Source organism: Cetorhinus maximus, chromosome 11, assembly GCF_964194155.1.
Source record: "Cetorhinus maximus chromosome 11, sCetMax3.hap1.1, whole genome shotgun sequence".
NCBI lineage: Eukaryota > Metazoa > Chordata > Chondrichthyes > Lamniformes > Cetorhinidae > Cetorhinus > Cetorhinus maximus.
In genome coordinates this window covers 47,137,390-47,164,449 of record NC_135889.1, presented here as the reverse complement: position 1 = coordinate 47,164,449, position 27,060 = coordinate 47,137,390, and the positions used below count along the sequence as shown (strand labels likewise).

The following is a 27,060-nucleotide window of genomic DNA, read 5'->3' as shown; positions in this document are numbered from 1 at the left end:
GTCAAATGTCTTGCTCTCATTGTTTACCCCATTAATAGCTGCCAAAAGAGCTTTTGCAGGCTTTTGTATGGAGTCTTGTTGTCATTTTGGCCTTATTTTCAAGGTTCTGACAGAGACCAAATGGAAGCAGGAGCAGAAAATAATAGGCACCGAGCCCGGAGATCCCATCTCTGTTTCTGCCCTCAGCCATTTTCATAAGGGTGGGCAAGGGAACGAGCCCTAGAGCTCGTCCACTCATATTAAGGAGGCAATTGACAGTATTAGACCATAAGACATAGGAGCAGGAATTAGGCCATTCGGCCCATCGAGTCTGCTCCGCCATTCAATCATGGCTGATAGGTTTCTCAACCCCATTCTCCCGCCTTCTCCCCGTAACCTTTGAGTATTGTGGGTGCATTGAGACACTGTCTCCAATGAGCTTTTCTAATTTGCAGCAAAGTGGCCAGACTTTAGTAGCTGAATAAGCTGAATAGAAGTGTGAACCATGGATTGGAGACAGAAAGAGTTTAAAAGGTAAATTACATGGGTTTGCCTCCTTTACACTTCATCATAAAATGCTATAACATGAGTTGTATCTGTGCTCATTAAGTTGAGTCATGATAGTGCTGTAATTGGAAGATATAATGGCTGTTACAAAAACATGCCTTATGCCAAATAATGATTTTTAATCCACTGGCTGGAAAATCAAACTGAAATTTAAAAAATAGAGGTGCTTTTGAAACGCAAACTATAAGTGTGACTTGAGCTTGCAGCAAAGATGGTTACCCAATTTGCATCACTTTACTCTTCACACTGCAACCCACTGCAATGGAGTTTCCACCTCCGCACAGATTCAAGGACAATGGTCTCAGGGGAATATGAGTGAGCTAAATATCCTGTCCCCATTAGCAAGGGATCAAGGCCTGGGATATATAGACATGAACGCATCAAGCTACAATGGGAATATGTTAAACCCAATCACTTGAATGATGGGACAGTGGTAGAGAGAGGCTGCCCAGACATGAACTGATTAAGTTACAAAGGAGAATACCATAGTCACAGTCATATTTGAATCACTGGGTGATGGTCGTATGATAGACCCACCCTTTGTGTGTTTAAACTTCTGCTTCCTCTGCAGTAAGAGGACAAGCAGCTGAGATGCTGAAGAGAGAATACCAGAGTGGGGCCCTTCCTTTCTCCCACATTCTCCAACCCACCTTGCAAGCTTCAAACCTTGTTTGCTGACTGTGACCATCCAGGGACGGCCCTGTTGCAGACAGAAACTTCTTAAAAGAGTTCAACCCAGCATTCCTGTCTCGAGGAGAACAGCCAAATCACCTTTAAATCAGAAGCATCTGGACCACCAAAGGAAAATCAAAAGATCACCAAATTCAGCTTGAAGCCAGCCGAGTCACCAAACTATAGACTTTATATCCCTTTTATTTCTCTGGACTCTTAAGTTGACAAATCTATTCTTCCCACTCTAATCTATCGGTGTGCACATGTAAACTTTGAGTATATTTGTGTGTGAAAGTTGAAGTGTATTATTATTTTACTTAGATCAGTTTAAGTATAATAAAGCTATACTCTTTGCTAAACTCAAGAAAACCTGTCCAATTTGTTCTTTTACGATCACCTGTAAACAGTCACTGAATTGGCTAGTATATCCTTTTCAAAAAGAAAACCTGCTGTGGTGAAATGAGGAGAGGGGAGCCATTTGACCCCTCCTCACCTGATCGTAATACTGCCCATTAAACCGTGTTTGTCAGCTTTTTACTTCTGGTAACTGGCAAGCTGTCAAGTAAAAGATCTATATTGTAAATGTGGAAAAATCTTCAGATATGTTAAAAAAAAATGTTCATATAATAGATTAAAAAGGCCAAGTATGTTTCACACTATTGAAAGGGTAGCCTAATATGATGATAATGTGTAACTGTTTAATCTTTTCTCAATGATTTTATGTTTCCACCTCAAACATCTGCTGAGAAAGCAGTTCTGAGGTCAGTTTGTTAACTTGGGGAGTTTTATGGGCTTTTGGCTGCAGTTAACTGCCTAATTGTTTTACAAATTGTTATGACACAGCAGTTGTTAAAGGCTAAGTTATTTAAAAATCCCAGAGGGAAACTTTAAACAACTGTCATAACCTATATTTTCAATTGGTATATTTTAAGTTGTAGCTCTAAATTCAGGAATAAGACCACCAGTTCTCGAGAGGTTTTTATATTAAATGAAATGAAACATTAATTTACAAAAAAATAAACACATACACATGGCTACAAATTACTACTATCATAACTTTTAACAAATTCCCAAATTAATCTCCACTAAGGCAACAATAACCAATAAACTTAACCAGATACCAGGCAAAGCATTTTCACCGTACAAATTCAAAATGAGGTTCCTTTCAATTTGGTTCTTTTGCAGGCAGTTGTAGGCTTACAGGCTTAGATCTTACATGCCTCTGATCTACACACACAAACTCCTTTTTGTTATACTCAGCCTTTCTCTTTGAATGTAAACTCTCATTGTATCTCCAGACCCTTTGAACCCCTTTCATAGTACCAATTTTATTAATAATATAAACATTGCTTGGTGTCTCCTAGCTAGGTGCAAGATTTCACTCCCACTCTTGAATGCTCTATTCAACAAAATGTAAATGTACCCTCTACCTCTGTTTACATCTCGAAACTACTGTACATAAAAGCACCCAGACTAGCTGGCTTTAATCCAATTAACAAACACACAGACTAACCCTCTATTTAAAAAAAAATTCACATAACATTGTATATATTAATATCTCTTAATGACATCCCCTTCCTATCAAAACCACCATAATTCTAAAAGATGGCTTCATTTTTAATAACCCACCTCACACCATCTCCTATACTTATACTCTATTACATTACCAGATGCATGCAATATATATATATATATATATATAGACACACGCAAGTCTTTAGTATCAACAGAAATCACTCCAGTTCAGTGTTCAGGTTTTTAAAAATGTCCAATTTTCCTTTAAGCTTCAAAACTCTTGATAATGCATCTGCAAACATATTCTGTCTACCAGCAACATGTACAGTCCATAGATTAATGGTTGTATTAAATGACACCATCAGAAAAGTCTTGCACTTTTGTCTCAAAATTTGTCCAAAACAATTGTTTCTGATGAATTGTTTGCAACATAAATTTCAAAATGCTGGATTTCTAACACCAAACCCAAAGTCTCTCGATCGTTGAATATTTTCTCTGTTGTACATTCCGCTTCCGTGAAAAATACCCTCTTGGTTTTTGAATTCCAGTGTTGCCATCTTGTAACAGTACAGCCCCAACACCTATATCGCTTGCATCAATGGCCAACTTGAATTGCTTGGCATAATTGGGTACTGCCAAAACTGGTGTTGTAGTTAATACAGTTTTCAGACTATCGAATGACTCTTGACTCTTCAGTGTCCATTGAAACTTCTTTTTTGTCTTGTTCATCCCTATGAGCTTTGTATTGTAATGAGATCAAATCAGGAAACAATCCAGGATGCTCCTTCTGTAACGCCTCTGTTGAAAACGCTTCTACAGGCTGCTCAACTACCATAGGCATCACTCACATTTACAATCCAGCTATATCATTACCCAGAATAAATTGAACCCCTGAAATGGGCAATTTTTCACCACTCCAACTATAACTTCACCTGTCCTTCATTTGCTCTTTAAATTTACCTTCCACAATGGAATCGATCTAGCGTCTCCATGAACCCCACTTATTATTACGTGCTCCTGCAATACTCCCTTTGAACAACAAATACATTATCCCACAACATTAAGGATCGACTAGCCCCCGTATCTCTTAAAATTTTAACATCTTTACCTACCCAACCCTGTACACATGGAAAGACTGTCCCTTCACACACAAAATCTTTAAATTTTTCTGCAAACTGCTCCTCAGAATTTTCTTGGACAAATTCTTAAGACATTGTTTTTTATTACAATGAAAACGCCTCAATTTTTGAAAGCCACTTCTACCTTCAGCACCTTGTTTTTATCCTGAGAAAAAAACTTCCTGGGAACTTCCAGCTACTCATTCTCTTCCCTGACTAACTACCTTCCTTTCACCTTCCCACTTTTTATAGAGTCATGGAGGCCTACAGAACAGAAAAAGGCCCTTCGGCCAACCGAGTCTGCGCCGGTCAAACAAATACCTAACTATCCTAAACCCATTTTCCAGCACTAGGCCCGTAGCCTTGTATGCCATGGCATCGCAAGTGCACATCCAAATACTTCTTAAATGTTATGAGGGTTTCTGCCTCTACCACCCTTTCAGGCAGTGAGTTCCAAAATCCCACCACACTCTGGGTGAAAAAATTCTTCCTCACATCCTCTCTAAACCTTCTGCCCCTTACCTTAAATCTATGTCCCCTGGTTATTGGTCCCTCCACCAAGGGGGAAAGTTCCTTCCTGTCTACCCTATCTATGCCCCTCATAATTTTATAAACCTCAATCATGTCCCCCCTCAATCTTCCCTGCTCCAGGGAAAATAACCCCAGTCTATCCAATCTCTCCTCATAACCAAAACTCTCTAGCCCAGGCAACATCCTGGTAAATCTCTCCTGCACTCTCTCTAGTCCAATCACATCCTTTTTATAATGCGGATTCCAGAGCTGCACGCAAGACTCTAGCTATGGCCTAACCAGCGTTTTATACAGTTCCAGCATAACCTCCCTGCTCTTATCTTCTATGCCTCAGCTAATAAAGGCACGTATCCCATATGCCTTCTTAACCACCTTATCTACCTGTCCCGCTATCTTAAGGGACCTGTGGACATGCACACCAAGGTCTCTCTGATCCTCGGTACTTCCCAGGGTCCTACCATTCACCGTGTATTCCTGTGCCTTGTTTGTCCTGCCGAAGTGCATCACCTTTTTACATTAGTTTTTACATTAAACTAAATGAAACGTATTAATTTACAACAAATTAAACACATACACATGGCTACAAATTACTACTATCATAACTTTTAACAAATTCCCAAATTAATCTCCACTAAGGCAACAATAACCAATAGACTTAACCAGACACCAGGCAAAGCATTTTCACCTTACAAATTCAAAATGAGGTTCCTTTCAATTTGGTTCCTTTGTAGACAGTTGTAGGCTTACAAGCTTAGATCTTACATGCCTCTGACCTGCACACACAAACTCCTTTTTGTTATACTCAGCCTTTCTCTTTGAATGTAAACTCTCATTGTATCGCCAGACCCTTTGAGCCCCTTTCATAGTACCAATTTTATTAATAACATAAACATTGCTTGGTGTCTCCTAGCTAGGTGCAAGATTTCACTCCCACTCTTGAATGCTCTATTCAACAAAATGCAAATGTACCTTCTACCTCTGTTTACATCTCAAACTACTATACATCAAAGCACCCAGACTAGCTGGCTTTAATCCAATTAACATACACACAAACTAAACCTCTATTTAAAAAATAATAATTTCTAATAACATTATATACATTAATATCTTCATGACAAAATACTTGACTTTGTTTACACAGATGGTCTGAAGAAACTGTTTGTTTGTTTTTGGAGTTTTCTGAGCTATTCTAGGGCTTCCAAATTTTATAATAGGGCTTGTGAGTTCTGTTCATAAAGTAGATAATGGATGAGGGGGACGAGGTGGGTATGGATGAGGGTGAGGGAGGTAGGGTGAGGGGGAGGGGTTAAATTGGTCAGAAGGTTTACATTTCTCTGGATGGTGTTGCCTTCCCGATGCAGCCCAAACTCCACCACTGACTCCATTGGAAGAACTTGGAATGGGCCTTTCGACTTGACTACTCCAGCATCACCCTGTTTCTGTCGCTGCCTAGTGGCAAGATCATGTCCAGACGAATTAAGGCCACAGCTGCTGGAAAATTCCATTCCTAAGCAGTCTGGTGACTGTGGGATTATTCCAGCCTTTCAATTTCTACCTCCAAGATGAAAATCCAGCCACTGGTGTCTGATCAAGCACAGCGCCCTCTACAGGGGATATCTGCCATTTATGTTACAATGACACTGAGAAGATTGTTATTTATCTGACGTCTGTAGCTGTGTCTTAGTTAGGATTCTATTGCACATTAGGTCAACACAGTATACACTCTGGATTTTAAAATGATGTAAAGCACATCAGATGTAGGTACTTTTAATCTGACAATTGCATTTAGCTTTAGTCTTACAGAACAGGAATGAAGTCTCTGTTTCGCAGCAAAATTAATGAAGAATTCTTTATAAACTCATTTACAGTTTCAATTTCATAAATTCCACCGTTAACGTCCCATCAGAGGAAGATTCACTCTAAATGTGAAATAAATTCAAACATCAAAAATGCTACTTAGACTAAAACTTAGCCAATTTAATAACAATCTTTAATCTTTTTTGTGATTAACCCATAAGTTTTTCTCTTGTATAAAATTATTGCATCATAAAGTGCTGCCACGAACAAGACTTCTTTCCCCCCTGACTCATATAGTTATTGAAGTTAACACTTCAAAGTCCAAGTACAGAAAGACAAAATTAAAGGCAGCTGTCCAGTGATATAGATTTGCCAAGATTCAAATCACCATTGCTGTTGATCATCAAGACTGGAATGCAATTGCTTGATTTGCAGTTATTAAAATCAAACATTATGAACTGGATTTTCACTGCGGGGGCAGGAATTGGAAGTCAGGATCTTTTCCGCCTCCTGAACCTGCCCTGGGGAGGGCGGGGGGGAAGAACTAATCAGCCCATTTTAGCTCATTCCTGTTTGCCGGCCCACTCCATTAAATAATATTGTTCGAAGGCCAGCAAAACACTGTACGGTAAGCTTAAGAAAAACCTTCCTCAGCGAGGCCAAGAAGAGCAGGAGTGCTCCCTGAGCAACACAAGGGAAGACCAGGGCTCTTTTGCCTCAAGATCCTTCCTCCTCTCATAACGCTCCCTCACTACCCACGGCACCCCCCATCTGCACCCACCAACATCCCTCAGTGGCTGTTTGCAGTTTTCTGCCTGAAACTGTCAAGCAGCCGAGAAGTGGCATTTCCATTGGCGGCTGTTGTAATCTGCTGGGTCCCTTACAAAGAAACTCTGTCAATTATTCCCATAGTTTTAGTAACTTTTAAAGTTTGAGATTGCATGATTATTGTTTGCAGTTCTTGTTTTGACAGCATTGACTAATAACTTATTAAATAAACATGGTTTCATCTGACCTGACATCCAACCACATAGTGACAATACGTGGCTGTATACCTAAACTTGATATACTTTTGAGTTAATAAACCTGAGTTTATTAAACATGAGTTTTTTCAGTGTTAAAGAGGTCATTTAAAACTCTGAATTAGGTGCACACTTGTGATCATGCCTAACTATTTGTAAATCTCAGTTTATGCTCAATTTATAATTTTCAAACATGGTTAAATTTTTTATTTTAATTGAACAGCTATATTGCATGCTAGTGTCTTCTTACCTACATTGCTGAATCATTTATTTTTGTTTCAGATAAGACTTGGATGCATTCACCTGAAGCTCTAACAAAGCATTTTATACCCTACACCGTAAAGGTATGTAATGACCAATAATGATCACAGGAAAGTTGAATCAATACTTTGAGGGAAAAACAGCAGCAGATCCTTGATAACAAATGTAAATTTTTGGTTAATATGACTGAATGTGGTTTGAAGTTTTGCTGTTTGCATTTGGATTGATCTCTGGCAGAACATACCAAATTTTGAAAATGCATCCTGTTAATCCAATCTTCTGAAATATTAACAAATTATTAGACTTGCCACATAGTAGCTATTGGGAATAAAACTTTTGAAGATTTTTTTTACTATTAGTATGTGTGAATCATTCTGAATATTTAAATTATATACTTCATATATTGAGAATTTACATCCTGGAATCTACAGAGTGCACACCTTTGCTTAAAGCTTAGAATCTGCACAATTGGGGAACTGAATGAACTGGCCCATAAAGATGGGTGGTGCAGTTAAGTTAGAAAAAAACAATATAGATGCACTTAAGAGATCTTCTACCAAGTTTTACATTAAGACATAATGCTGGAATGGAATAGAGAGATTTTATTCTGTATCTAGCTCTAGTATACCTGAGCTGGGAATGCTTGATGCTGACTGCAATAGTGTATCATTCTACAGCACTAGATTCCTTACCTTTTTTGCATAAAAAATAAAAGCTAAGAGTAATTAGTATTACGATAAATACCAAGCTGCTGGTGACAAAAAAAAAAGTTTTGTATGATTTGCTTTATTCTGGTAAGCTTGGTTATGTCAGTCTCTGAAAGAGCAAGAAAAGCTGGAATTGCTTGTCAAATATCATGACTGGTGATTATTAGGCAATCAGTAACTGCTACTGCAATGGATGTACTATCTCTTCCACATAGCCACCATAGTTCTGGATTTCTAGTTTCCTTTCAAATTGTTCGATCTGTGCTTTGGATGATGCGTATCCTCTCACTTTCCCCCAGTAACTCGGGATTGCCAAATACTGGCCCACTCCTTATATCCAATAATCTCATTCAGTTATCATCTGACCCAATCACTCCTGCACTGATGATTCCACTATGCATTCATTAGCTTTATTGAGTTGTACAGTTTCCAGTTTTTAGGCAGAGCAATGGCCAAACCATTTCATCTTGATGATGTCTGTGATATATACTGGGCCGAGTGTGTATGTGTGTGTGTGATTTAATTGAATTACAGGCAGCTAATCTGGGTGCTTTGATCTAAGAAGAGAGGTTAAGTTTGAAATGTTAATTCGATAAACATGGGGAAGTTTAGAAACATAGGTGTCAAGGGGACATGTGCATTTTGAAATAGAACAGACTAGATTGTTTTCAAAGAAGGAGTGAAATGTGTCACCAAGCCAGGTGAAGTTTAGAAACAGTGTGTTTATTTTTCCCAAAGATTACTTGTAAAACTTGGTGCTATCAGAAGGCTTTATTATCAGGGAGATTACGTCCAAAGACATAGTGAAACAATGGGTATTTGTATTCAAAGAGAAGGATATGTATAAAGAAGGAGCAAGGACTGTGTGTAAGAGAAGGCATTTTAAGATGTTACAAGTGTGAAAAGCCTTCAGCATCTATGCCTCAAGCTGCTGTCTTCAAAGGACTGAAGTTAAGAAAACTCACTTGGAATTCAATGTGTTCAAGGCATCATGTTTCTTTGCCTGGGTCTTTTAACAGAAGTATAACTGGGAGTTAGATTGATTAGAGGATTTAGATATTATCATAGTTATAATTGTAGATCTATGCATGTATTTTAAAGTCATTTCTTCTTTTAATAAATGTTTAATCTAGTTTTATAAAAACTATAAGACTTAGTGGTCTTATTACTATTGAATTCAGGGCACACATCTCAAAATTTATACAAATTGCAAAACAAGTTGTGGCAGTTGTTTCAAGTTTCCTTTTGGGATATGAACAACTTGGCATTTACCATTGGCTATGCCATAACAGGCTAAAGTGAAAACCTAGTGCTCTCTGACAAATTAGGGCAACAAAATAAGGCAGAATTCTGTTCCACTACATTTTTATCCTATTTATTGGTGCAGTCATTTTTCATCTGGGTCAGGGTGCAGTCCAGTCTGCCATCCATATCTCTTTGCTCAGGTGATGTAATACGAGGGGAGTTTATTTAGTATTCCACACATTTAAAAAGTTCTCTAAAATAACCCAGACTTTCAACTGCTGGGATTAACGACTCCTCTGAGAACTGAAGAACTTGTGCAGGCATTTTACTCTTCAGTTTTTTCTTCACTCTTACAATTTTTTGAATGTCAAGTTGATCCAACACTTGAACACTGCTCCCATATCGTTTGAGGCTCCTTTAATACCCCACCCCCACCCCCAGACTCCTGGAATAGATAGAAGGGAAGGAAAAGAAAGGACAAGCATTTATATTGCACTTATCACAACTTCAGGATGTCCCAATGTGCTTTACACCAATGAAATACTTTTTGAAGTGTAATCACTATTATAGGGAAATTAGGCAGCCAATTTCTGTGCTGTAAACTTGCACAAAGAACAGTGAGATAATGATCAGATAAATACTTGTAATAGTGTTGGTTCAGGGATAAATGCTGACCAGGACACCAGGAGAAATCCCTGTTCTCTTTTTGAATAGTGCCATGGGGTCTTTTATGATTTTATTTTTGTTTGATATACAATTTGTCTTCTACCTCCAATCTCTAGCCTCTTTCACTCTCTTTTATTTTCTCCTCCTTTCTCCTTCCTGAACTTTTTGATTGGGTAAGGGATGCAGGTGAGTCTTTTGCCTAATCCAATCCCTCCCCCAATATCTTGGTGGCAAGCCTGGTGTGTTCCTGGGCTGCCCAATTACACTCTTAGTAGTTGCAACAAAATTCTTGCCAGCCAAGAGCTGGTAGGAGTGGTAGAGGCCACAGGACTTCACAATGAAAGATAATTGAACTATGGGGTATTTCACAATTTTAAGTGCTACTCCGCTTTGGCCCTTCCATGCCTCTGATCTACCCTGAGATTGGCATGGTGATGTTCTACTTTTTCTTCTGGTGTCAAGGCAAGTGTAGCCCTTGTAAGGAGAGGCGTCTTGACTCAATTATTTAATAATTCCATCCCAGCAATTTGAGAATCAGTTTGTGGCCACGACCGTAGATATCTGGGACTTCTTCTGGTGAGTGAAACTTTTGGAATTTGGAGGTTTCGGTATATTGCTGTGCCAGAAACATAGAATTGCAAGTTGTATTAAAATGCTTTATAAAAAGGCTGACTTTCTGTGAATAATTAGACATATTACATAGTAAATGTTCTTGAACTCATTTAGGTTTCAGATGAACTCAGCTTTGCACATTGAACTTCGATAAAGGAAGTTCCAAAAGACTTGACACCAGACATGTGAGAAGTATATTTATTTGCAGTTCATCCCATTCAAAATGTATTGCTTTACCCAACAAAATTTTAGTTAAAGCATGGAAAGTTTAGGTAGTGGCACAGCATGTTTGTTGGATACAGTTGTGCATATGCGGAGATTTCCTACCTTTGCTGTGCCATTAGATTAAGTTCTGGCTAATAGCTGGAATTATTCTAGGCATATTTCATAACTTTTCACACTCAGGTAGGGAAGTCCTGGCAGTGTCGTTTGCAAAGAGGAAGGGCCAAATTTTTGATCCCAAGTTGGGAGCACAGAGTCGGGGAAATTCCCAACTCCTCAAAGCCGACTCTGGAAAATGTGCCCCAAGCGGTTGGATTATTGTTCCAGAGAAGCAGGCACTAACTGGTATTGGGCCTGCTGTCCCGGGGAAGAGTTTGGAGATAGCCAGTGGGGCTGCCAGGTGTCAAAGAGGTTAAAAGGCCTGTCTTGGTTCTCTGGGACTTCATCCCAGTTTTAAAACAAAACTGTAAAACTAAAAGCAGCCCTCAAGCCCTTATCCTTCACACTCCCTCACCCCCCACACAATCCCCATGCCCCAGCCATGCCAGCTCATGCCCCACACCCACCATCTGTAGCCCCTCATACCCTATGCCCCTCTGTCCACTCCCATGACCCTCATAACTTCCATCCCAATTTAGTGCCAACTCAGGCCAATCTACAACCCCCATCCACCACTCTTTGCCCTTAGGCCCTCCATGCTAAGTCATCAAGTATCTACCATGGGTAGACCTCAAGAGCCATGGTGAGATGAAATAAAATAATGTCCTAAGTAACTAATACAGATGTCACTGTATGTAAAAAAAAACACTCTCATTGATAAAAGTCCATTCAATACATTTAAATTCCTTCAGGTACTTAATTGCTTACAAAAACAATAATTTCCTTCAAGTACTTAATCGATTATAAAGACAAACACTTGTATTCATAGTCCCACATCAAAGAAAGCTAATTCCTTTATAACCACTTGGAGCTGTCAATCAAACTGTGAATTTACCGCCCTCCCCCCTCCACTGTTATAATGATAGGTTGTGGAAGCAGTCAAGCAGGAATAATCCTATAATGATTGCCTCAGGCATATGTCAACAAACATCTAGTGAAATTGCAAGCACCAATTTTTTTCAACTGCAGGCTGGCTGTCTTTTTTCAAAATTTAAAGGACAGGAGATTTAGATGAGGACAGCTTGACAGTTCCACAGAGCTTATCCACTTTTTATGCATATTCATGTATACTCGTAATTCCAAGACCTCTCCCGAAGGGCACTTACCTGACCTCTCCTGAAATGTACCTACCTGACCTCACCCAAAGGGATACCTTACCTCTCCAAAGAACTTCAGTAGGTTCAGACCTTTTCGTCAAATGTCTAAAGTCCACAAGTTGTGCTTCTGAAGCTGACCAAAATTGCTTCTGTTTGAAGGCAGCTGCATTTTTAGATGTGCTGCTGCCTCTGTGAACTGTTGATGTGTGAAATATCTCTCACATCTGTTTCCTGCCAATCCCCCTTCCCTTCCTCCCCCACCAGGCAAATATGGTGGCACCATGTTTGAGGCCAGGATTTCTGGAATTGGGGCTCTGGCGTCATTTTAGCTAAGGCATGGAGCCCTTCTGAAGTTGCAAAAATTCAAGGGCCAAAGCGTAGCTATGGAGAAGAGGAAGGCAAAAACATTCACTTTAGGGGCAAAATTTTTAGCTCCACGCATGTGCAGGCGTGTGCCCCACCCGCTCGAGCGTAAAACAACACACATTGACATTGGGCTAGCGTCCCAATTTCAACATGCAGTCACGCGATATTTCATTCAGCGGGCACATGCCAGATTCGGCAGTGTACCCGCCGACAATTAAAAGGTCTGTTAAGACCATGAAGAAGATAATTGAACAAAATTTTTCGCTGCCCGTCCAACCTTATGGTTGGCGGGCAGGTGAAAAGGCCAAGCCCCCTTTGCACTTTTTAGGAAATCTCATCCACAGGTGGGATGAATTTTCCTAAAGAAATTAAGGCAGCTCTGTGCATCAGGGAGATTATCAAGCGCACACTTGTGCGCATGCGCAAAATTCGCACTCGCCCCGCTCACACTCTCCTCTCCCCCGCCTCCCCCTCCCCCCCACCTCCTCACCCCGCCCACACAGGCAGTCCTGAGCACTGCCGCTCATGTTTCACACTGGGCGGGCCTTAACTGGCCCGCCAATGTGAAATCTCCTTCTAGCCTCGATCACGGGCAGTGGTTGGCTTCCTGACCACCCCCGACGAGCCTGCTCAGCAAGGGAAAAATTCTGCCCCAGGTCTTTATTTTGCAACACTGTCTGGGACAGACATTCGTTTAATGTTTGTGGGACCTTACTGTGTAAAATTGGCTGCCATATTTGTTTACGTGACTGCACCTAAGAAGAGTGATTTATTGGTTATAAGATTCTTTGTGGTTTAATGAGGATATGATGAAGTGCTGTATAAATATATTTCTCTTTCTGTTTCTCCTCCTCCTCTGATTTCCTAGTGCATTTTTTGAAGAATATTCTGTCCTTTTTATATATTAAGGCTGCACATAGGTCAATGTTATGAGAAACTCAAGATAAAAGAGGAAAGAAAGAGGAGTCCATAGCTTTTCACATTATAATCATATTTTCTACATTTCATGGAAAGTAAAGACTAATCAGCAGGTGTGTTTTCATGATCATTCATTTATAATTGCCTTGGTTTTCATTATGAATTTGGCCCCCAAAATATGGAGTGTTGGCCTAATCAAAATTGGTTGACATAATTCTACTCAGAAAGCCCTTATTTCCTGTGTCTGATTTTCACTTTGTTCTGCTTATTCACTGAGGCAAAAGCTTGTTTTTTGAAAACATCTGTGTACAGTGCCGACTGTTTATCTCTGTAATAGGCTATATCCTCTGTGAGTGAAAGATCATTAGTGCTCTATTGTATTGATTGTTGTGATTACAGAATGCCTTAATGTGAGTTCAAATTTCCATTGACACACTTGTACAAAAGGTGTGATTCCATTATATACTGCACTAAAGATTGTAACTGCACATTGATTAAATGTATTATTCAGTTTTTGAAGAAAGATATTATATACAGACATGTTTCTGATCACTGCTTTTATTTCAATGTTAAAGATTATTCAGCAGATTAGAAAAGAAAATCTCTATTTACCAAGGTATTTGAGGTACATTACTACCAGTGTTTTAAAACCTGTGGCCGTTAATTTCAATGGCAGTATATATTGAAACACAATAATATTGGAGAACAGGGGAGAAAAGCAGGTTCACAGAGGGCTATTCAACATATAAAATAGTAAAAACAAAAAACTGCCTATACTGGAAATTTGGAAATGAAAACAATCAAGCTCAAATTACTTAGCAGGGCAGGAGTATCTGTGGAGGAACTGAAATCAATTGCCTGACCTGCTGAGTATTTCCAGCTTTTTCTGTTTTTCAAACATCTGAAGGAGAAAGATAGGTTAACATTAAATATAGATGAGTTCTGATAAAAGTTTATTCCCAAAACTTAGCCTGACTAATCTTTTTGAAATCTGGTTAACTTTCATGTGTATACAATTTCCTGTTTTTATTTAAAATTTCCAGCATTTATGTTTTTTTAAATCTCTGGCTGATTTAAAATTGGAACTGCCCTGGCCCACTCTGTTTCCATATAACTTTCCTTCCATGCATATTTATGTAGCTTAGGATTTGTCTCCTTTTTCCATCTGGAAATCCAGCGATTTGAGACTTTGTAGCCTTCAGTCTTCTGTTGCTATGCCAACATTTAGGTATCCTGCTTCTAACAAAAGCCCATTCATTGCAGCCCCATGGAATTGTGCCCTGACAAACCATATGATTTGGTTTATTTCTCATGCTTTGCTCTTTTCCATCCCTCTTTTAAAATTTGCAATTTAACTTTCACCACCTATCCTCATTGGCTGCTCCTCTTGCTCCCTGTTTGCTAACATTTCTAAAAATCACTTGCTTTTAGCAGATGGTTTGGGAGATGTTGGGAGTGGGGTGGTGGGGGAGGAGATGAGGGTGGGAGTGGGGGAGGGGTGTGTGGATTAGCTTCTTTCCGATTGAGTATCTCCAAATCAATTCATTTACATTCTATTATTGTGAAGACTAAAACCATTCCTCATGGAATTGGCTTGACTCTGGGCACCTTTAAAAATGGCAGGCAACACCCGGATGTGGAAGTACTGCTCCCATTTTTTCTGGCAGAGGGAAGGAGGTGGGCATGAGTCACATAGCTGGGAAATTAAACTCAGCAGGACCATTTGAAATTAGTGCTGAGTTCAAACGGATACCATCTTGGCTATTCCAAAGGCCTTAGCCAATAGTGTGGGAGTGTCAAATCAATGAAGTAGATGTAAACCTTGTGAAAGGCAGATAAGACCTGCTTATGTATCATGATCTGAGTTTTTTTTTAAATCCCCTGCTGTTTAAACTTGTAAAAATAAAGCTTAAACTGTCAGGGAAAATTAAAATAAAACATTGTCTGCTGGACTGCTTTGATTGAAAGGCCATCTGATGTAGCTTAGGAAAGAAATGTGACCACCAGTTTCATAGTTTCAACAGAGCTTTTTTTTAAACATTTCTTAAGGGCTGAGATCATTGTAAATGCTTCACTGAGTTTCAGAAGCTACAAAAAACATTTCAGCAGGGTCATAGATTTATTGGCAATTTAGAGGTGATGAGAGGGCTGGCTGTTTTTCTAGGGGCTGAATACAAATTTGTTTGTTTTTAATAACAGATTAAGCACTTGGAATTTAAAAGCTTTGAATGTGTTTCATGAAAGGGAGTTTTTCAGTATCACGTGTATATGAGTGGGAACTGTATTAGATTGTTAGACATTTATTCTTTTTCATCTCCACCTGACTCCTGAGGTCTTCCACTAGTGGATACTGGGTGATTCGCTATGGGGTTGCATGGTGATATGAGGGGGTGTTGAGGTGGCATGGTTGGTGGTTAAGAGGCTTGGGTTGGGGCCATGGGAGGTATGAGGGACCATAGGTGGGGGTTGGGGCATGGGTTGGCATGGAGGGGCTGTGGGAGGGTGAGTGGAGTTTGAGAGGGTGTGAGGGGTGAGAGTTAGAGGGCTTAACAGCTTCTAAAACAACTGGAAAAAAGTTGCAAAGAAGACAGGCCTTCTAACCAGTCTGGCTCAGCATGCACCTGCCTCCATGGCTATGGCCTGCTTCTGGGGTTGGCAGGCCCGACTCTATCACATCCCCACCTCTCCAGAGCAAAAATCAGGTGTAACAGAGCCCTTTAAACTGAGGCGCGAATGCCGAGTCGCAAAATTTTACAACTCGAGCTATGCATTTCGGTAACAAAAATCTGGCCCTGAAAGTCAAATATTAAAATCCCACCTGTCTAGTGTAACCAATTTACCCATTGTTTTGATCCAGATATTTAATGTTATTCAGACCATGTACTCTTTCATTTTGAATAGCGTATTCCATTTTCTTTGTCCATTTTGGTGGGATATGCTGGAATTAAATTATAAGTTTTGATATAAGTCTCGCCACATCCAGTCATGAATGGTGGTGGAAAATTAAACAACTAACCAGAGGATGAGGCTCCACAAATATCCCCATCCTCAATGATGGGGGAGCCCAGCACATCAGTGAAAAAGACAAGGCTGAAGCATTTGCTGCCATCTTCAGCCAGAAGTGCCGAGTGGATGATCCATCTCGGCCTCGTCCAGAGGTTCCTAGCATCACAGATGCCAGTCATCAGCCAATACTTTTCACTTCACATGATATCAAGAAATGGCTGAAGGCGCTGGATACTGCAAAGGCTATGGACCCTGATAACATTCCAGCAATAGCACTGAAGACTTGTGCTCCAGAACTAGCCGCACTCCGAGCCAAGCTGTTCCAGTACAGCTACAACACTGGCATTTGCCTGGCAATGAGGAAAACTGTCCAGGTATGTCCTGTACACAAAAAGCAGGACAAATCCAATCTGGCCAATTACTGCCTGATCAGTGTACTCGCAATCATCAGCAAAGTGCTGGAAGGTGTCGTCGACAGTGCTATCATGTAGCACTTACTCAGCAATAACCTGCTCAATGATGCTGCATTTGGATTCAGCCAGGGCCACTCAGCTCCAGACCTCATTACAGCCTTGGTCCAAATATGGACAAAAGAACTGAACTCCCGAGGTGAGGTGAGAGTGACCGCCCTTGACATCAAGGCAGCAATTACCCGAATATGGCATCAAGGAGCCCTAGCAAAACTGGACTCAATGGGAGTCAGGGAGAAAATTCTCAACTGGTTGGAGTCATACCTAGCACATAGAAAGATGGTTGTGGTTGTTGGAAGCCAATCATCTTAGTTCCAAGACATCACTGCAGGAATTCCCAGGATAATGTCCTAGGCACAACCATCTTCGGCTGCTTCATCAATGGCCTTCCCTTCATCAAGTGGTCAGAAGTGGGGATGTTCGCTGATGATTGCACAATATTCAGCACCATTCACGATGACTTAGTTACTGAAGCAGTCTATGTTAAATGCAGCAAGACCTGGACAATATCCAGGCTTGGGCTGATAAGTGATAAGTAACATTTGTGCCACACAAGTGTCAGGTAATGACCATCCCCAACAAGAGAGAATCCAACCATCGGCACTTGATATTTAATGGCATTACCATTTCTGAATCCCCACTATCAACATCCTAGGGGTTACAATTGACCAGAAACTAAACTGGAACGGCCATATAAATACTATGGCTACAAGAGCAGGTCAGAGGCTGGAAATTCTGCAGTGAGTAACTCACCCCCGACTCCCCAAAGCCTGTCCACCATCTACAAGACACAAGTCAGGAGTGTGATGGAATACTCTCCACTTGCCTGGATGAGTGCAACTCTAACAACACTCAAGAAGGTCGACACCTTCCAAGACAAAGCTGCCTGCTTGATTGGCAGCCATTCCACCACCTTCATTCACTCCCTTCAGCACTGACACAGTGGCAGCAGTGTGTACCACCTACAAAATGCACTGCAGCAACTCATGAACTCAACACTACCTTCCAAACCCACGACCACTATCATCTAGAAGGACAAGGGCTGCAAATAGATGGGAGCACCACCACTTCAGGTTCTCCTCCAAGCCACTCACCATCCTGACTTGGAAATATATCACCGTTCCTTCACTGTCGCTGGGTCAAAATCCTGGAACTCCCTCTCTAGCAGCACTGTGGGTGTACCTACACTACATGGACTGCAGCGGTTCAAGAAGGCAGCTCACCACCACCTTCTCAAGGGCAATTAGGGATAGAACACTACGCTGAGAATCTCCTGCAGTGATGAAAGAATGGAAAAACAGGTTTTTGGAATGCACTCATTGGAATAATTTTGTCCCTAAAGATGCAGATCTTCACTTTTTATTGTTGATTCATTGATCAAGTTTTGCTTGCTGTAAAGCAGTATTTGGAACTTCTAAGTATTTTTAGGTATCAAATGTGAGATGAATATATTATGGTGAAAGTTCTCTAAACTGTTACACCTCAGATGTGTCAATTTTTGAGGGTGCACTTTGCTCATTAATCAATAGCATGTTGTTTATTTCACATTTACCTAACAAGTGTAAAGAAAAAAATCCTAACAATCTTTAATCTGTCATTATATTTACCTAAGCCACAATTTTTAAACATGTTCTGCTTATCCCAGTAGCTTACTGAAGTTTATTGAGGGCATCACTCTTGCTTCACCCTTCAAGCAGCTAGAAACTTTGCTTCTTATACCTCAAAGTGAACTGTGTGCAGAGATAGAAGGAATAATTTTACTACTGCGCACAGAATATGAAAAAAGAACAATTTCAAAATGTGGCTAGATATAATATTAGGAGGTAGGAAATTTTATAGGAGTTAAGGACCCAACAGAATATACAGATAGTTTAAAAATGTGATTTCTGTGCTGAGTCTGAGAAAAAAGAAATCTGTGTGTTCTTAAGCATTTGCAAAGAATGTTATTCTATTATGTGACCTAGCTATTAATTCCTACATATTCACTGGAGCTATATAAATGGTAAACCAGTTAGAAATGCATTACTGTGTTATGTCGATTCCATGGGTTTGTCTCTTGAGATGCATTCATGAGCAAAGATCAAGACTTGCCTGCAAAATTGAATGAAAATGACTTTTTTTGCTTCCCCTGCTGATTTCAGCTTTTCTCACTAGTGCCTCTGGAGGCCCTGACAGATCGTGTTTGGAAATCAGTGAAGTTCCCCCATGCTGCAGTGATGATTTAGTTACCTAGACATTTGATGGTGCTGCAACTGTATTTCAGACACTGGCCTGAATAGAAACTGAATGTGTGCCATCTGCCAAATTATTGTAGGCAAAATATTAGCATAGATAACCTGGCTTGAAACAGGTATTAGGCCCTTCTTATATGCAAGTAAGGGGCCTTACAACGGTTTGAGACTTCTGTGGAAAAATTGAGCTGCTGTGAATGCAACCACTATAGTGCTGGTGCATTCAGGAATGCCACGTCTACGTGTGGCTAAGCAGCAGTCTTTAAAGGGACTGTGCACGCTCTCAGCAAAAGGTTTCCACCTTAAAACCGTGGTCTCCTGTCAGACACTGCTTGCCCCATTCTTCTCGATCTCCATAACCACCCTGACTCCAGATCTCCCAGCCTTGAGATCACAGGTTTGTGATCTCCTTCCCCAGCAACTCCAGCCCCCCTTGACCCCTGCGACTCAAGGACATCAACCCAGACCCCCATCTCATGGGTCATTGCTGGCTGCCCCAACCCTCAAGCCCAGGCCAGTTATTGCCTCCCCCTCAACACACCCCCTTTCACTTACTTGATGGTCACTGCAGCACTAAAAGCAGCCCGATCTTCATTTGGTCTTCTCAGGTGGGCTCATGATAATAGTAATGACTTCTGAGACTCAATATATACGTGTCTCTTCTATGCTTTTATGTTTGAAGGGAAGGGCTGTGCAATTGGTAGGAAATATAAATTGCATGTGGAGTCTTCTGATGTCTTTGCTAGTTAAGGTGGTAACCAACTCAGTATCTGGAAGAGATTCCCAACAAATATCAATAAAGAGGCTCCTGTAAGTGAGGCAATTACATTTGTGGAAAGCTGACAGCTGGGGTAAGATTGTGGTGTTCTGCAGCTGGTTAGATATTCTGGGTTTTTCCTTGATTACCATCACCAATTCTAGCAGAAAGTTTCAAGAACTTTTCCTGAAAAGACTAAAATAAGTGACTGGATTGTGTCCATGATAGGGTAAATATACTTTATCTATGAAGGTAGCCAAATTGAGGGAGAAAATGACATTTTTGCATTCGACACTAGTCTTAATGGACACACATAGAAAGTACATTGCTTGGTACACAGGAATATACTATTCAAAATTCTTAGAAAAGCGTAGTAATGATTACTTTGGGTATACATAAAGTTAACCATTTTTTGGAATAACATTCTTAATCAGTGCAATTTTTGCATTCAAATACTAGTTAGTCTTATTATAGTTATATTAGCATAATTCAACAAAATATGCCCATATTTATAGTATCATTGACTTCATTTAAGCAGCTCTGGAACAAATATATTCCGTAAAGCAATTATGCATCTCTGATAGAGTTATCTTTACAACCCAAACCCAATTCATGTCAGATGCCTGCTTTTTTCCAAAAACGGATGCATTATTAATTGTTTTATCTCAATGCCTATTCCACACGTTGGTGAGAGAATGTGAATCCTCCTAAATCCTTGTCATGTAGAAGATTAGAAATTCTATGCTTCAGTCCTCTTTCCACTTTTAATCCAAGTTAAGCACCCTTCTTACATTTACATTGCCTATTCCTCTCAGCATTTTGAAAATCTGGATTGTTTCCTCCAGATAAGCCTGCTTAATGCTGTCTACTTGAGCCACTATTCATGAAGGAGCATCATGTTCCCCTAGTGTTCTGGTCAATGTTCTCTCCTCAACCAAAGCACTAAAAGCAAATTAATTGACAATTCATCTCATTGATTTTTGTGAGATGTTTCTATGTATGAAATGCTCTGGAACAGCCTATGCTGTACCTCACTTCAAAAATCTTTCTTAAATATGAAGTACTGTAGGATATTTCTGAAAAATGAAATGCTATGTAAATGAGTGCCTGACCCTTTTTCCTATCTCCCTTCTTAATTTTCTTGCTTTAAAAAATGAACCTGGAAGGTTTTCTTCATAGTTTAAAGCTCTAGAATAATCCTGTCACTCTGCTAAATGATCTAGCTTCATTGATTTTATGTTAATATTTGGAAAGCCATAGATGATTAAACCAAGCGAGGATATTTGCATAAAGAGAAAATAGTGATGGAGTGAGGTCACAGAATCACAGAATCTTTAGAGCACTGAAGGAGGTCAATGCTTTGCATTGCTAATGACATATTTTAGTGAAATTGATGAAAAATTAATGGCTGCAGCATATTATGATTGCTTTTTGCAGTGCCACAGCTCAGTATCTGGATATTGCAGAATATCACTGTAGGTGTTTACTGTTCATAAAAAATGCTTTGTTGATTATTCTATTTTGTATAATCAACATGAATCACTTGTTGGTTAGCAAACCTACCAGTAAATCTTCAAAGGTTTACTGTAATTGTGTAGTTTTTCTTGCACCAACATACAAGTGTGACATTTACATAGAATTAATTGGAATGTACAGCATTGAAACGAATCACTCAGCCCAACGAGTCCATTCTGATGTTAATGATGCACTCAAGCTCCCTTCCTCATCTATCATCATAATGTATCCACCCTTCCTTATCTAACTCTATCAGCATAATCCTTGATTCCCAGCTGCTTCATGTACTTATCTAGCCTCCCCTAAAATGCATCTGTACTATGCAACTCAACTATTCCCTTTGGTAACAAGTTGCACATTCTCACCACTCTCTGGCTAACGATATTCCCTCTGAATTGCCAATTTGATTTCTTGGCGGCTATTTTGTATTGATGGCCTTTAGTTTTGTTATTCCTTGCAAGTGGGAGTCCTCTCTCTCTGTCTACTCAAAATCTTTCATAAGTTGAGAGATCTCTATCAAATCACACCTCAGCCTCCTCCTTTTCAAGAGAAGAGGCCCAGCTTGTTCACTTGTTTCTCAAAAAAATACTTTATTGTTAAAAATTTAGAAAATTACATTCCATAACAGTTCAAATTGACATTAGTTAAAGTGCAATACACTTCAGGTTCTTTCTATACAACATGTGACACGCTGAGGTGCTTCAATATAATTGCAATTATATGTGATATTTACAATATACAATCAAGGATACAGTTTCCAGTCCCTTGGTAAACAAAGACAAGTGGACCTTAGACAATCTTTTCCCCATTGTGCCTTTGCAACAACTGCCCCAGGTTTTAGGTCATCCCTCAGCATGTAGTCCTGGACCTTGGAATGCACCAGTCTGCAACATTTGGTCATGGGCAACTCTTTGGGCTTGAGGACTAACAACTTTTGAACAGACCAAAGAGCATCTTTCACTGAGTTGGTGGTCCTCCAGCAGCAGTTGTTGTTTATGTTGGTGTGTGTCCCTGGGAAAAGTCCCATAGAGCACAGAGGCCTACATCACAGAGCTGCTTGAGAAGAACGTCAAGAAAAACTGCTGCATCTTTCTCCAGAGTTAAATTTGGTTAGAGTTCCACTTTGAAAAGGCACATTCCAGAAGGAAGTTGGCGATGATGTCTTCCCCACTACAGCCACCTTGAGGACAGCATACAGAGCAGGGTGAGACTCCGGGCATGCAGGAAGAATCTGACTGGGAGGGCCTTTCTCACCATCAGCCAAGCTATGCCTCGGTGTGTGTTAGAAAGTTCTGGCAATGAGGCATTCTGCCACATGATTTTTATTGCTCAGGGAACCTCCGACAGGACCTACCATCTCCTTTTCCTTCAGGGCCTCGAGCACGTTACAGGTGGACCGCTGCCTGATGGACTTGTGGTCAAAGGTGTTTTTCTGCAGAAGCTTCTCCATGCAGGATCGGTGGTACAGCACGATGAAAGTGACTGGAGCATTCTGTGCCAAAATAGCCAGATTCACCCTTCGCAACACTGGGGTTAGGTAGAACCACAGCACGTAGTCACACTTGGTACTTGTGTACTGATGGTCTATGCACAGCATAGTGTCTGTCAGGATGGGGGTTACTTTGGGTGCATTTCCCTCCCCTCCTTGTCTAGAGATTTGTACATTGTGTCCTTGCAGACTCAATCCATTTTTGATCTCTAGACAAAACAGAAGATAGCTCGGGTGCACCAATGCGTCGGAGTGGGTATGGGCAAGACCTGCACCATGAAGAGCATCACCAAGAGTGCCTCACACCTGATGACAATGTTCTTACCCGCAACGGAGAGGGAGCGTCGCTCCCATATACCAAGTTTTGTTTTATCATGGCTACACGCTCCTTCCAGTTTTTGCTGCATGGCCTGGCCCCTCCGAACCACATCCTAAGCACACTCAGGCTGCCTAACCTGACAGTGAAGGCGTCAAAGGATCAGTTAGCCCAGTTGCCAAAGAACATGACCTCACTCTTACCACAATTTACTTTGGCTCCCAAGACCTGTTTGAACTGGTCACAGATGCTCATCAGTCTGTGCACAGACAGCGGATCGGAGCAGAAGACTGTGATGTCACCCCTGTCTAGGGAGGCTTTGGCCTTAGTGCCTCTGCTGCCTGGGATTGTCACCTCTCTTATGCCCACGTCCTTCTTGGTGGACATAACAAAAGGTTTAAAACAGCATACAAACAAAACAGGGGAGAGAGGACAGCCCTGTCTGACTCCAGATTTAATCAGAAAGCTTTCCAATTTCTGCCCATTGATTGAAACCACTACTGATGTTTGTGTACAGCGGTTGGATCCAATTGTAGATTCCCTCCCCAAATTCCATTTTGGAGACATCTATTATGTATGTGTGCGATACTGTATCAAAGGCCTTCTCCTGAACCAAGCTTATGAGGCAGGTGTCCACCCTCTGTCCCACACATAGGCAGTTGTATTCCGGAGTAGTACAAGGTTATCAAAGATCCTCATGTCAGGTACAATGCAGGTCTGACTAGGGTGAGTCACCAACTCATAGCAGACATGACTCAATTGGTGATTGAGGAGAGGGAGACTGAGTGAGTGCAAAAATGGTAAGTTCTGACAAGTCTTTCAAGTTTAAATATAGGTTAGGAACCCAGCACTGACATAAAACTAACAATCTTCAAGTAAGTTAGACTAGCTTGTTAAATATGGAGCTGCCTGGCAGTGCCAGTTAACTGTCAATCAACTGAAAGCAGTTGGTTCAATTGGTGTTAATTGCTGTTAATTACTTTAGCAGGAAGCTAACCCAGCCAGCGACTCATCAGAGGGTTTATAAAAGAGACAGGCTTTTCAAACCGCATGATCAGTAAGGGTTGCATAAAGCAGTAGGAGTTCAGAGAGAGAGAGCCCATAAAGCAGAGGGGAGCCGGGAGTTTACAGATAAAATCTAAAAGTGACATCATAGGAGTCCCATAAGTTGATTGGTTGGTAAGTATAGGCATTTTTGGACTCGGCATAGAAGAGGCGATTGGCGAGTGACAGGTGAGTTATTGTATCATACCATACTGCAGTAAACACTTTATATAAAGTTTAAAGTATGTCAGTGCAGCTTGGTCATGTGTACTGTGCATCCTGCAGGATGTGGGAAGTCATGCAGGTACAAAATGCCTTCGATGACTACATCTACAAGAAATGCCACCAGCTGCAGAAACTTGAACTCTGGGTTGCAGAATTCAAGCTGTGGCTGGAGTCACTGTGGTGCATCATGTGGATTACTTGGATAGCATGTATAGAGAGGTGGTCACACCATAGCTAAGAGGCACACAGGTAGAGAGGGAATGGGTGATCGCCAGAGTATGTAAGAGAAACAGGCAAGTAGTATAGGAATCCCCTGAGACTATCTCGCTCTCTAACCATTTTTTCAATTTTGGATACTGGTGATCGAGATTGTTCCTCAGAGGACAGTAGCAAGAGCCAAGTTCATGGCACCACAGCAGGGGGAGGCGAAAGAGTGGAAGTGCTATAGTGGTAGGTGATTCCACAGTTAGGGGAGCAGGCAGGCGTTTCTGCAGCCATAGACTTGACTCCAGGATGGTATGTTCCCTCCCTGGTGCCAGTCGAGGATGTCACGGAGCAGTTGTAAGACATTCTTTTGCGGGAAGGGAGCCAGAGGTTGTGGTCCACATTGACACCAATGATATAGGTAGGAAAAGGGATGGAGTCCTGAAAGCAGATTTTAGGGAATTAGGAAGGGAATTAAAAAGCATGACCTCAAGAGAAGTTATCTCAGGATTGCTCCCAGTGCCACGTGCTAGTGAGCATAAGAATAGGAAGAGCAAGCAGTTCAACACGTGGCTGGAGAAATGGAGTAGAGGGGAGGGCTTTATATATTTGAGGCTTTGGGAACGGTGCTGGGGCTGGTGGGGCCTGTACATGAAGGACGGGTTACACCTTAAGAGGACTGGGACTAGTGTCTTCATGGGGAGGTTTGCTAGTGCTGTCAGGGAGGGTCTAAATTAGATTGGCGGGGGCTGGGAACATCAGAAATTCAGAGTGGAGAGAAGAGAAACTGGCAGTGGGAAGTAGAGAAGTATTAACAGATAAGGAGGATATATCAGAGAATAGTATCAAGGTAGATAGAACACTTGGGGGATTTAATAGAATTGGAGTATGCAATAGTAAGTCATTAGATGGGGTCAGAGTAAGGGGGAAAGTAAAAAAGTCTAAATCAGGGCTAATGTGCATGTATGTGAATGCACGGAGTGTGGTTAATAAGATTTGTGAACTACAGGCATAAATGAAATTATGATAGTATCGCTATAACAGAGACCTAGCTCACAGAAGGGCAGGACTGGGCATTAAATATTCCCGGGTACAAGGTGTTTAAGAGAGACAGGAAAGGAAGAAAAGGGCAGGGGGAGGGGGAGTAGCAGTATTGATTAAAGATGGCATTACATCACTGGAGAGGGAAGATGTTCCAGAGGGGTCAAGGACAGAATCTCTGGCTAGAGGTAAAGAATGAAAAAGGCGCAATAACATTGATTGGTGTAGTATGTAGACCACCAACTAGTGGAAGGGATGTAGAGAAACAAATCTGCAAAGAAATTACAGAGAGATGCAAGAATTATAGAGTAATCATAATGGAGGACTCCAATTAACCAAATATAAACTGGGATAGAAATAGTGCAGAGGGGCAAGAGTTCCTGAAATGTATTCAAGATAATTTTCTGCAGCAGTGTGTTTCCGGTCCAATGAGAGAGAAGGCACTGTTGGGCCTGGTTCTCAGGAATGAGTTCAGCCAAGTGGACCAAGTATCAATTAGAGAGCATTTAGCGGGGGACAGTGACCATTGTATCATAAGGTTTAGGTTGGCCATGTAAAATGACAAGGAACAATCCAGAGCAGGGATAATTAATGGGAAGAAAACCAACTTCGATGGGATGTGAATTCATCTAAGTTGTATGACTTGGAATCAAATGTTGGCAGAAAAGATGGTGGCTGAACAATAGGCTATCTTCAAAGAAAAAGTATTGCAGGCAATGTCAGGGTATATCCCCTTGAAGGGGAAAGGTAGGACAAATAAATCTAGAGCATCCTGGATGACGAGAGAGGTAGAGGTGAAGATGAAAAGGAAGAAGTGCACGTTTGACACATATTAGGTAGAAAATACAATGGAGAATTAGGCTGAATATAGAAGGACCAGAGGGGAAGTGAAAAAAAACTAATAAGAAAAGCAGGGAGAGACCATGATAGAGAATGGCAGCTAACATAAAAGGGAATCCCAAGGTCTTCTATAAGCATATAAATGATAAAAGGGTGGTTAAAAAAAAGATCAGGGCTTATTAGGGATAAAAAAGGGGACTTGCACATGGAGGCTGGAGAAATAGCGGAGGTATTAAATGAGTATTTTGCATCTGAATTTGCAAAGGAAGAAGGTGTTACCCAGGCTGAGATGAGAGAGGAGGTAACTGGTATACTAGAAGAGTTTATATTTGTGAAGGAAGCAGTTTTAGAAAGGCTATCTTTACTTAAAATTGATAAGGCACCAGGACTGGATGAGATGCATCCAAGGGTACTGAGGGAAGTGAGAGTGGAAATTGCAGAAACACTAGTGATAATTTTCCAGTCTTC

General features: G+C 40.9%; 1 protein-coding gene across 1 annotated transcript in view; it reads left to right on the top strand.

The window, feature by feature from the left end:
* The window catches only part of LOC144686562 (PTB domain-containing engulfment adapter protein 1-like), a 421,104-nt gene that overhangs the window by 253,940 nt on the left and 140,104 nt on the right, over positions 1-27,060 (top strand). The window contains exon 5 of the mRNA XM_078551900.1: positions 7,484-7,545. Coding sequence (XP_078408026.1) covers positions 7,484-7,545 — 62 coding nt within the window. The remainder of the gene's footprint in view (positions 1-7,483; positions 7,546-27,060) is intronic.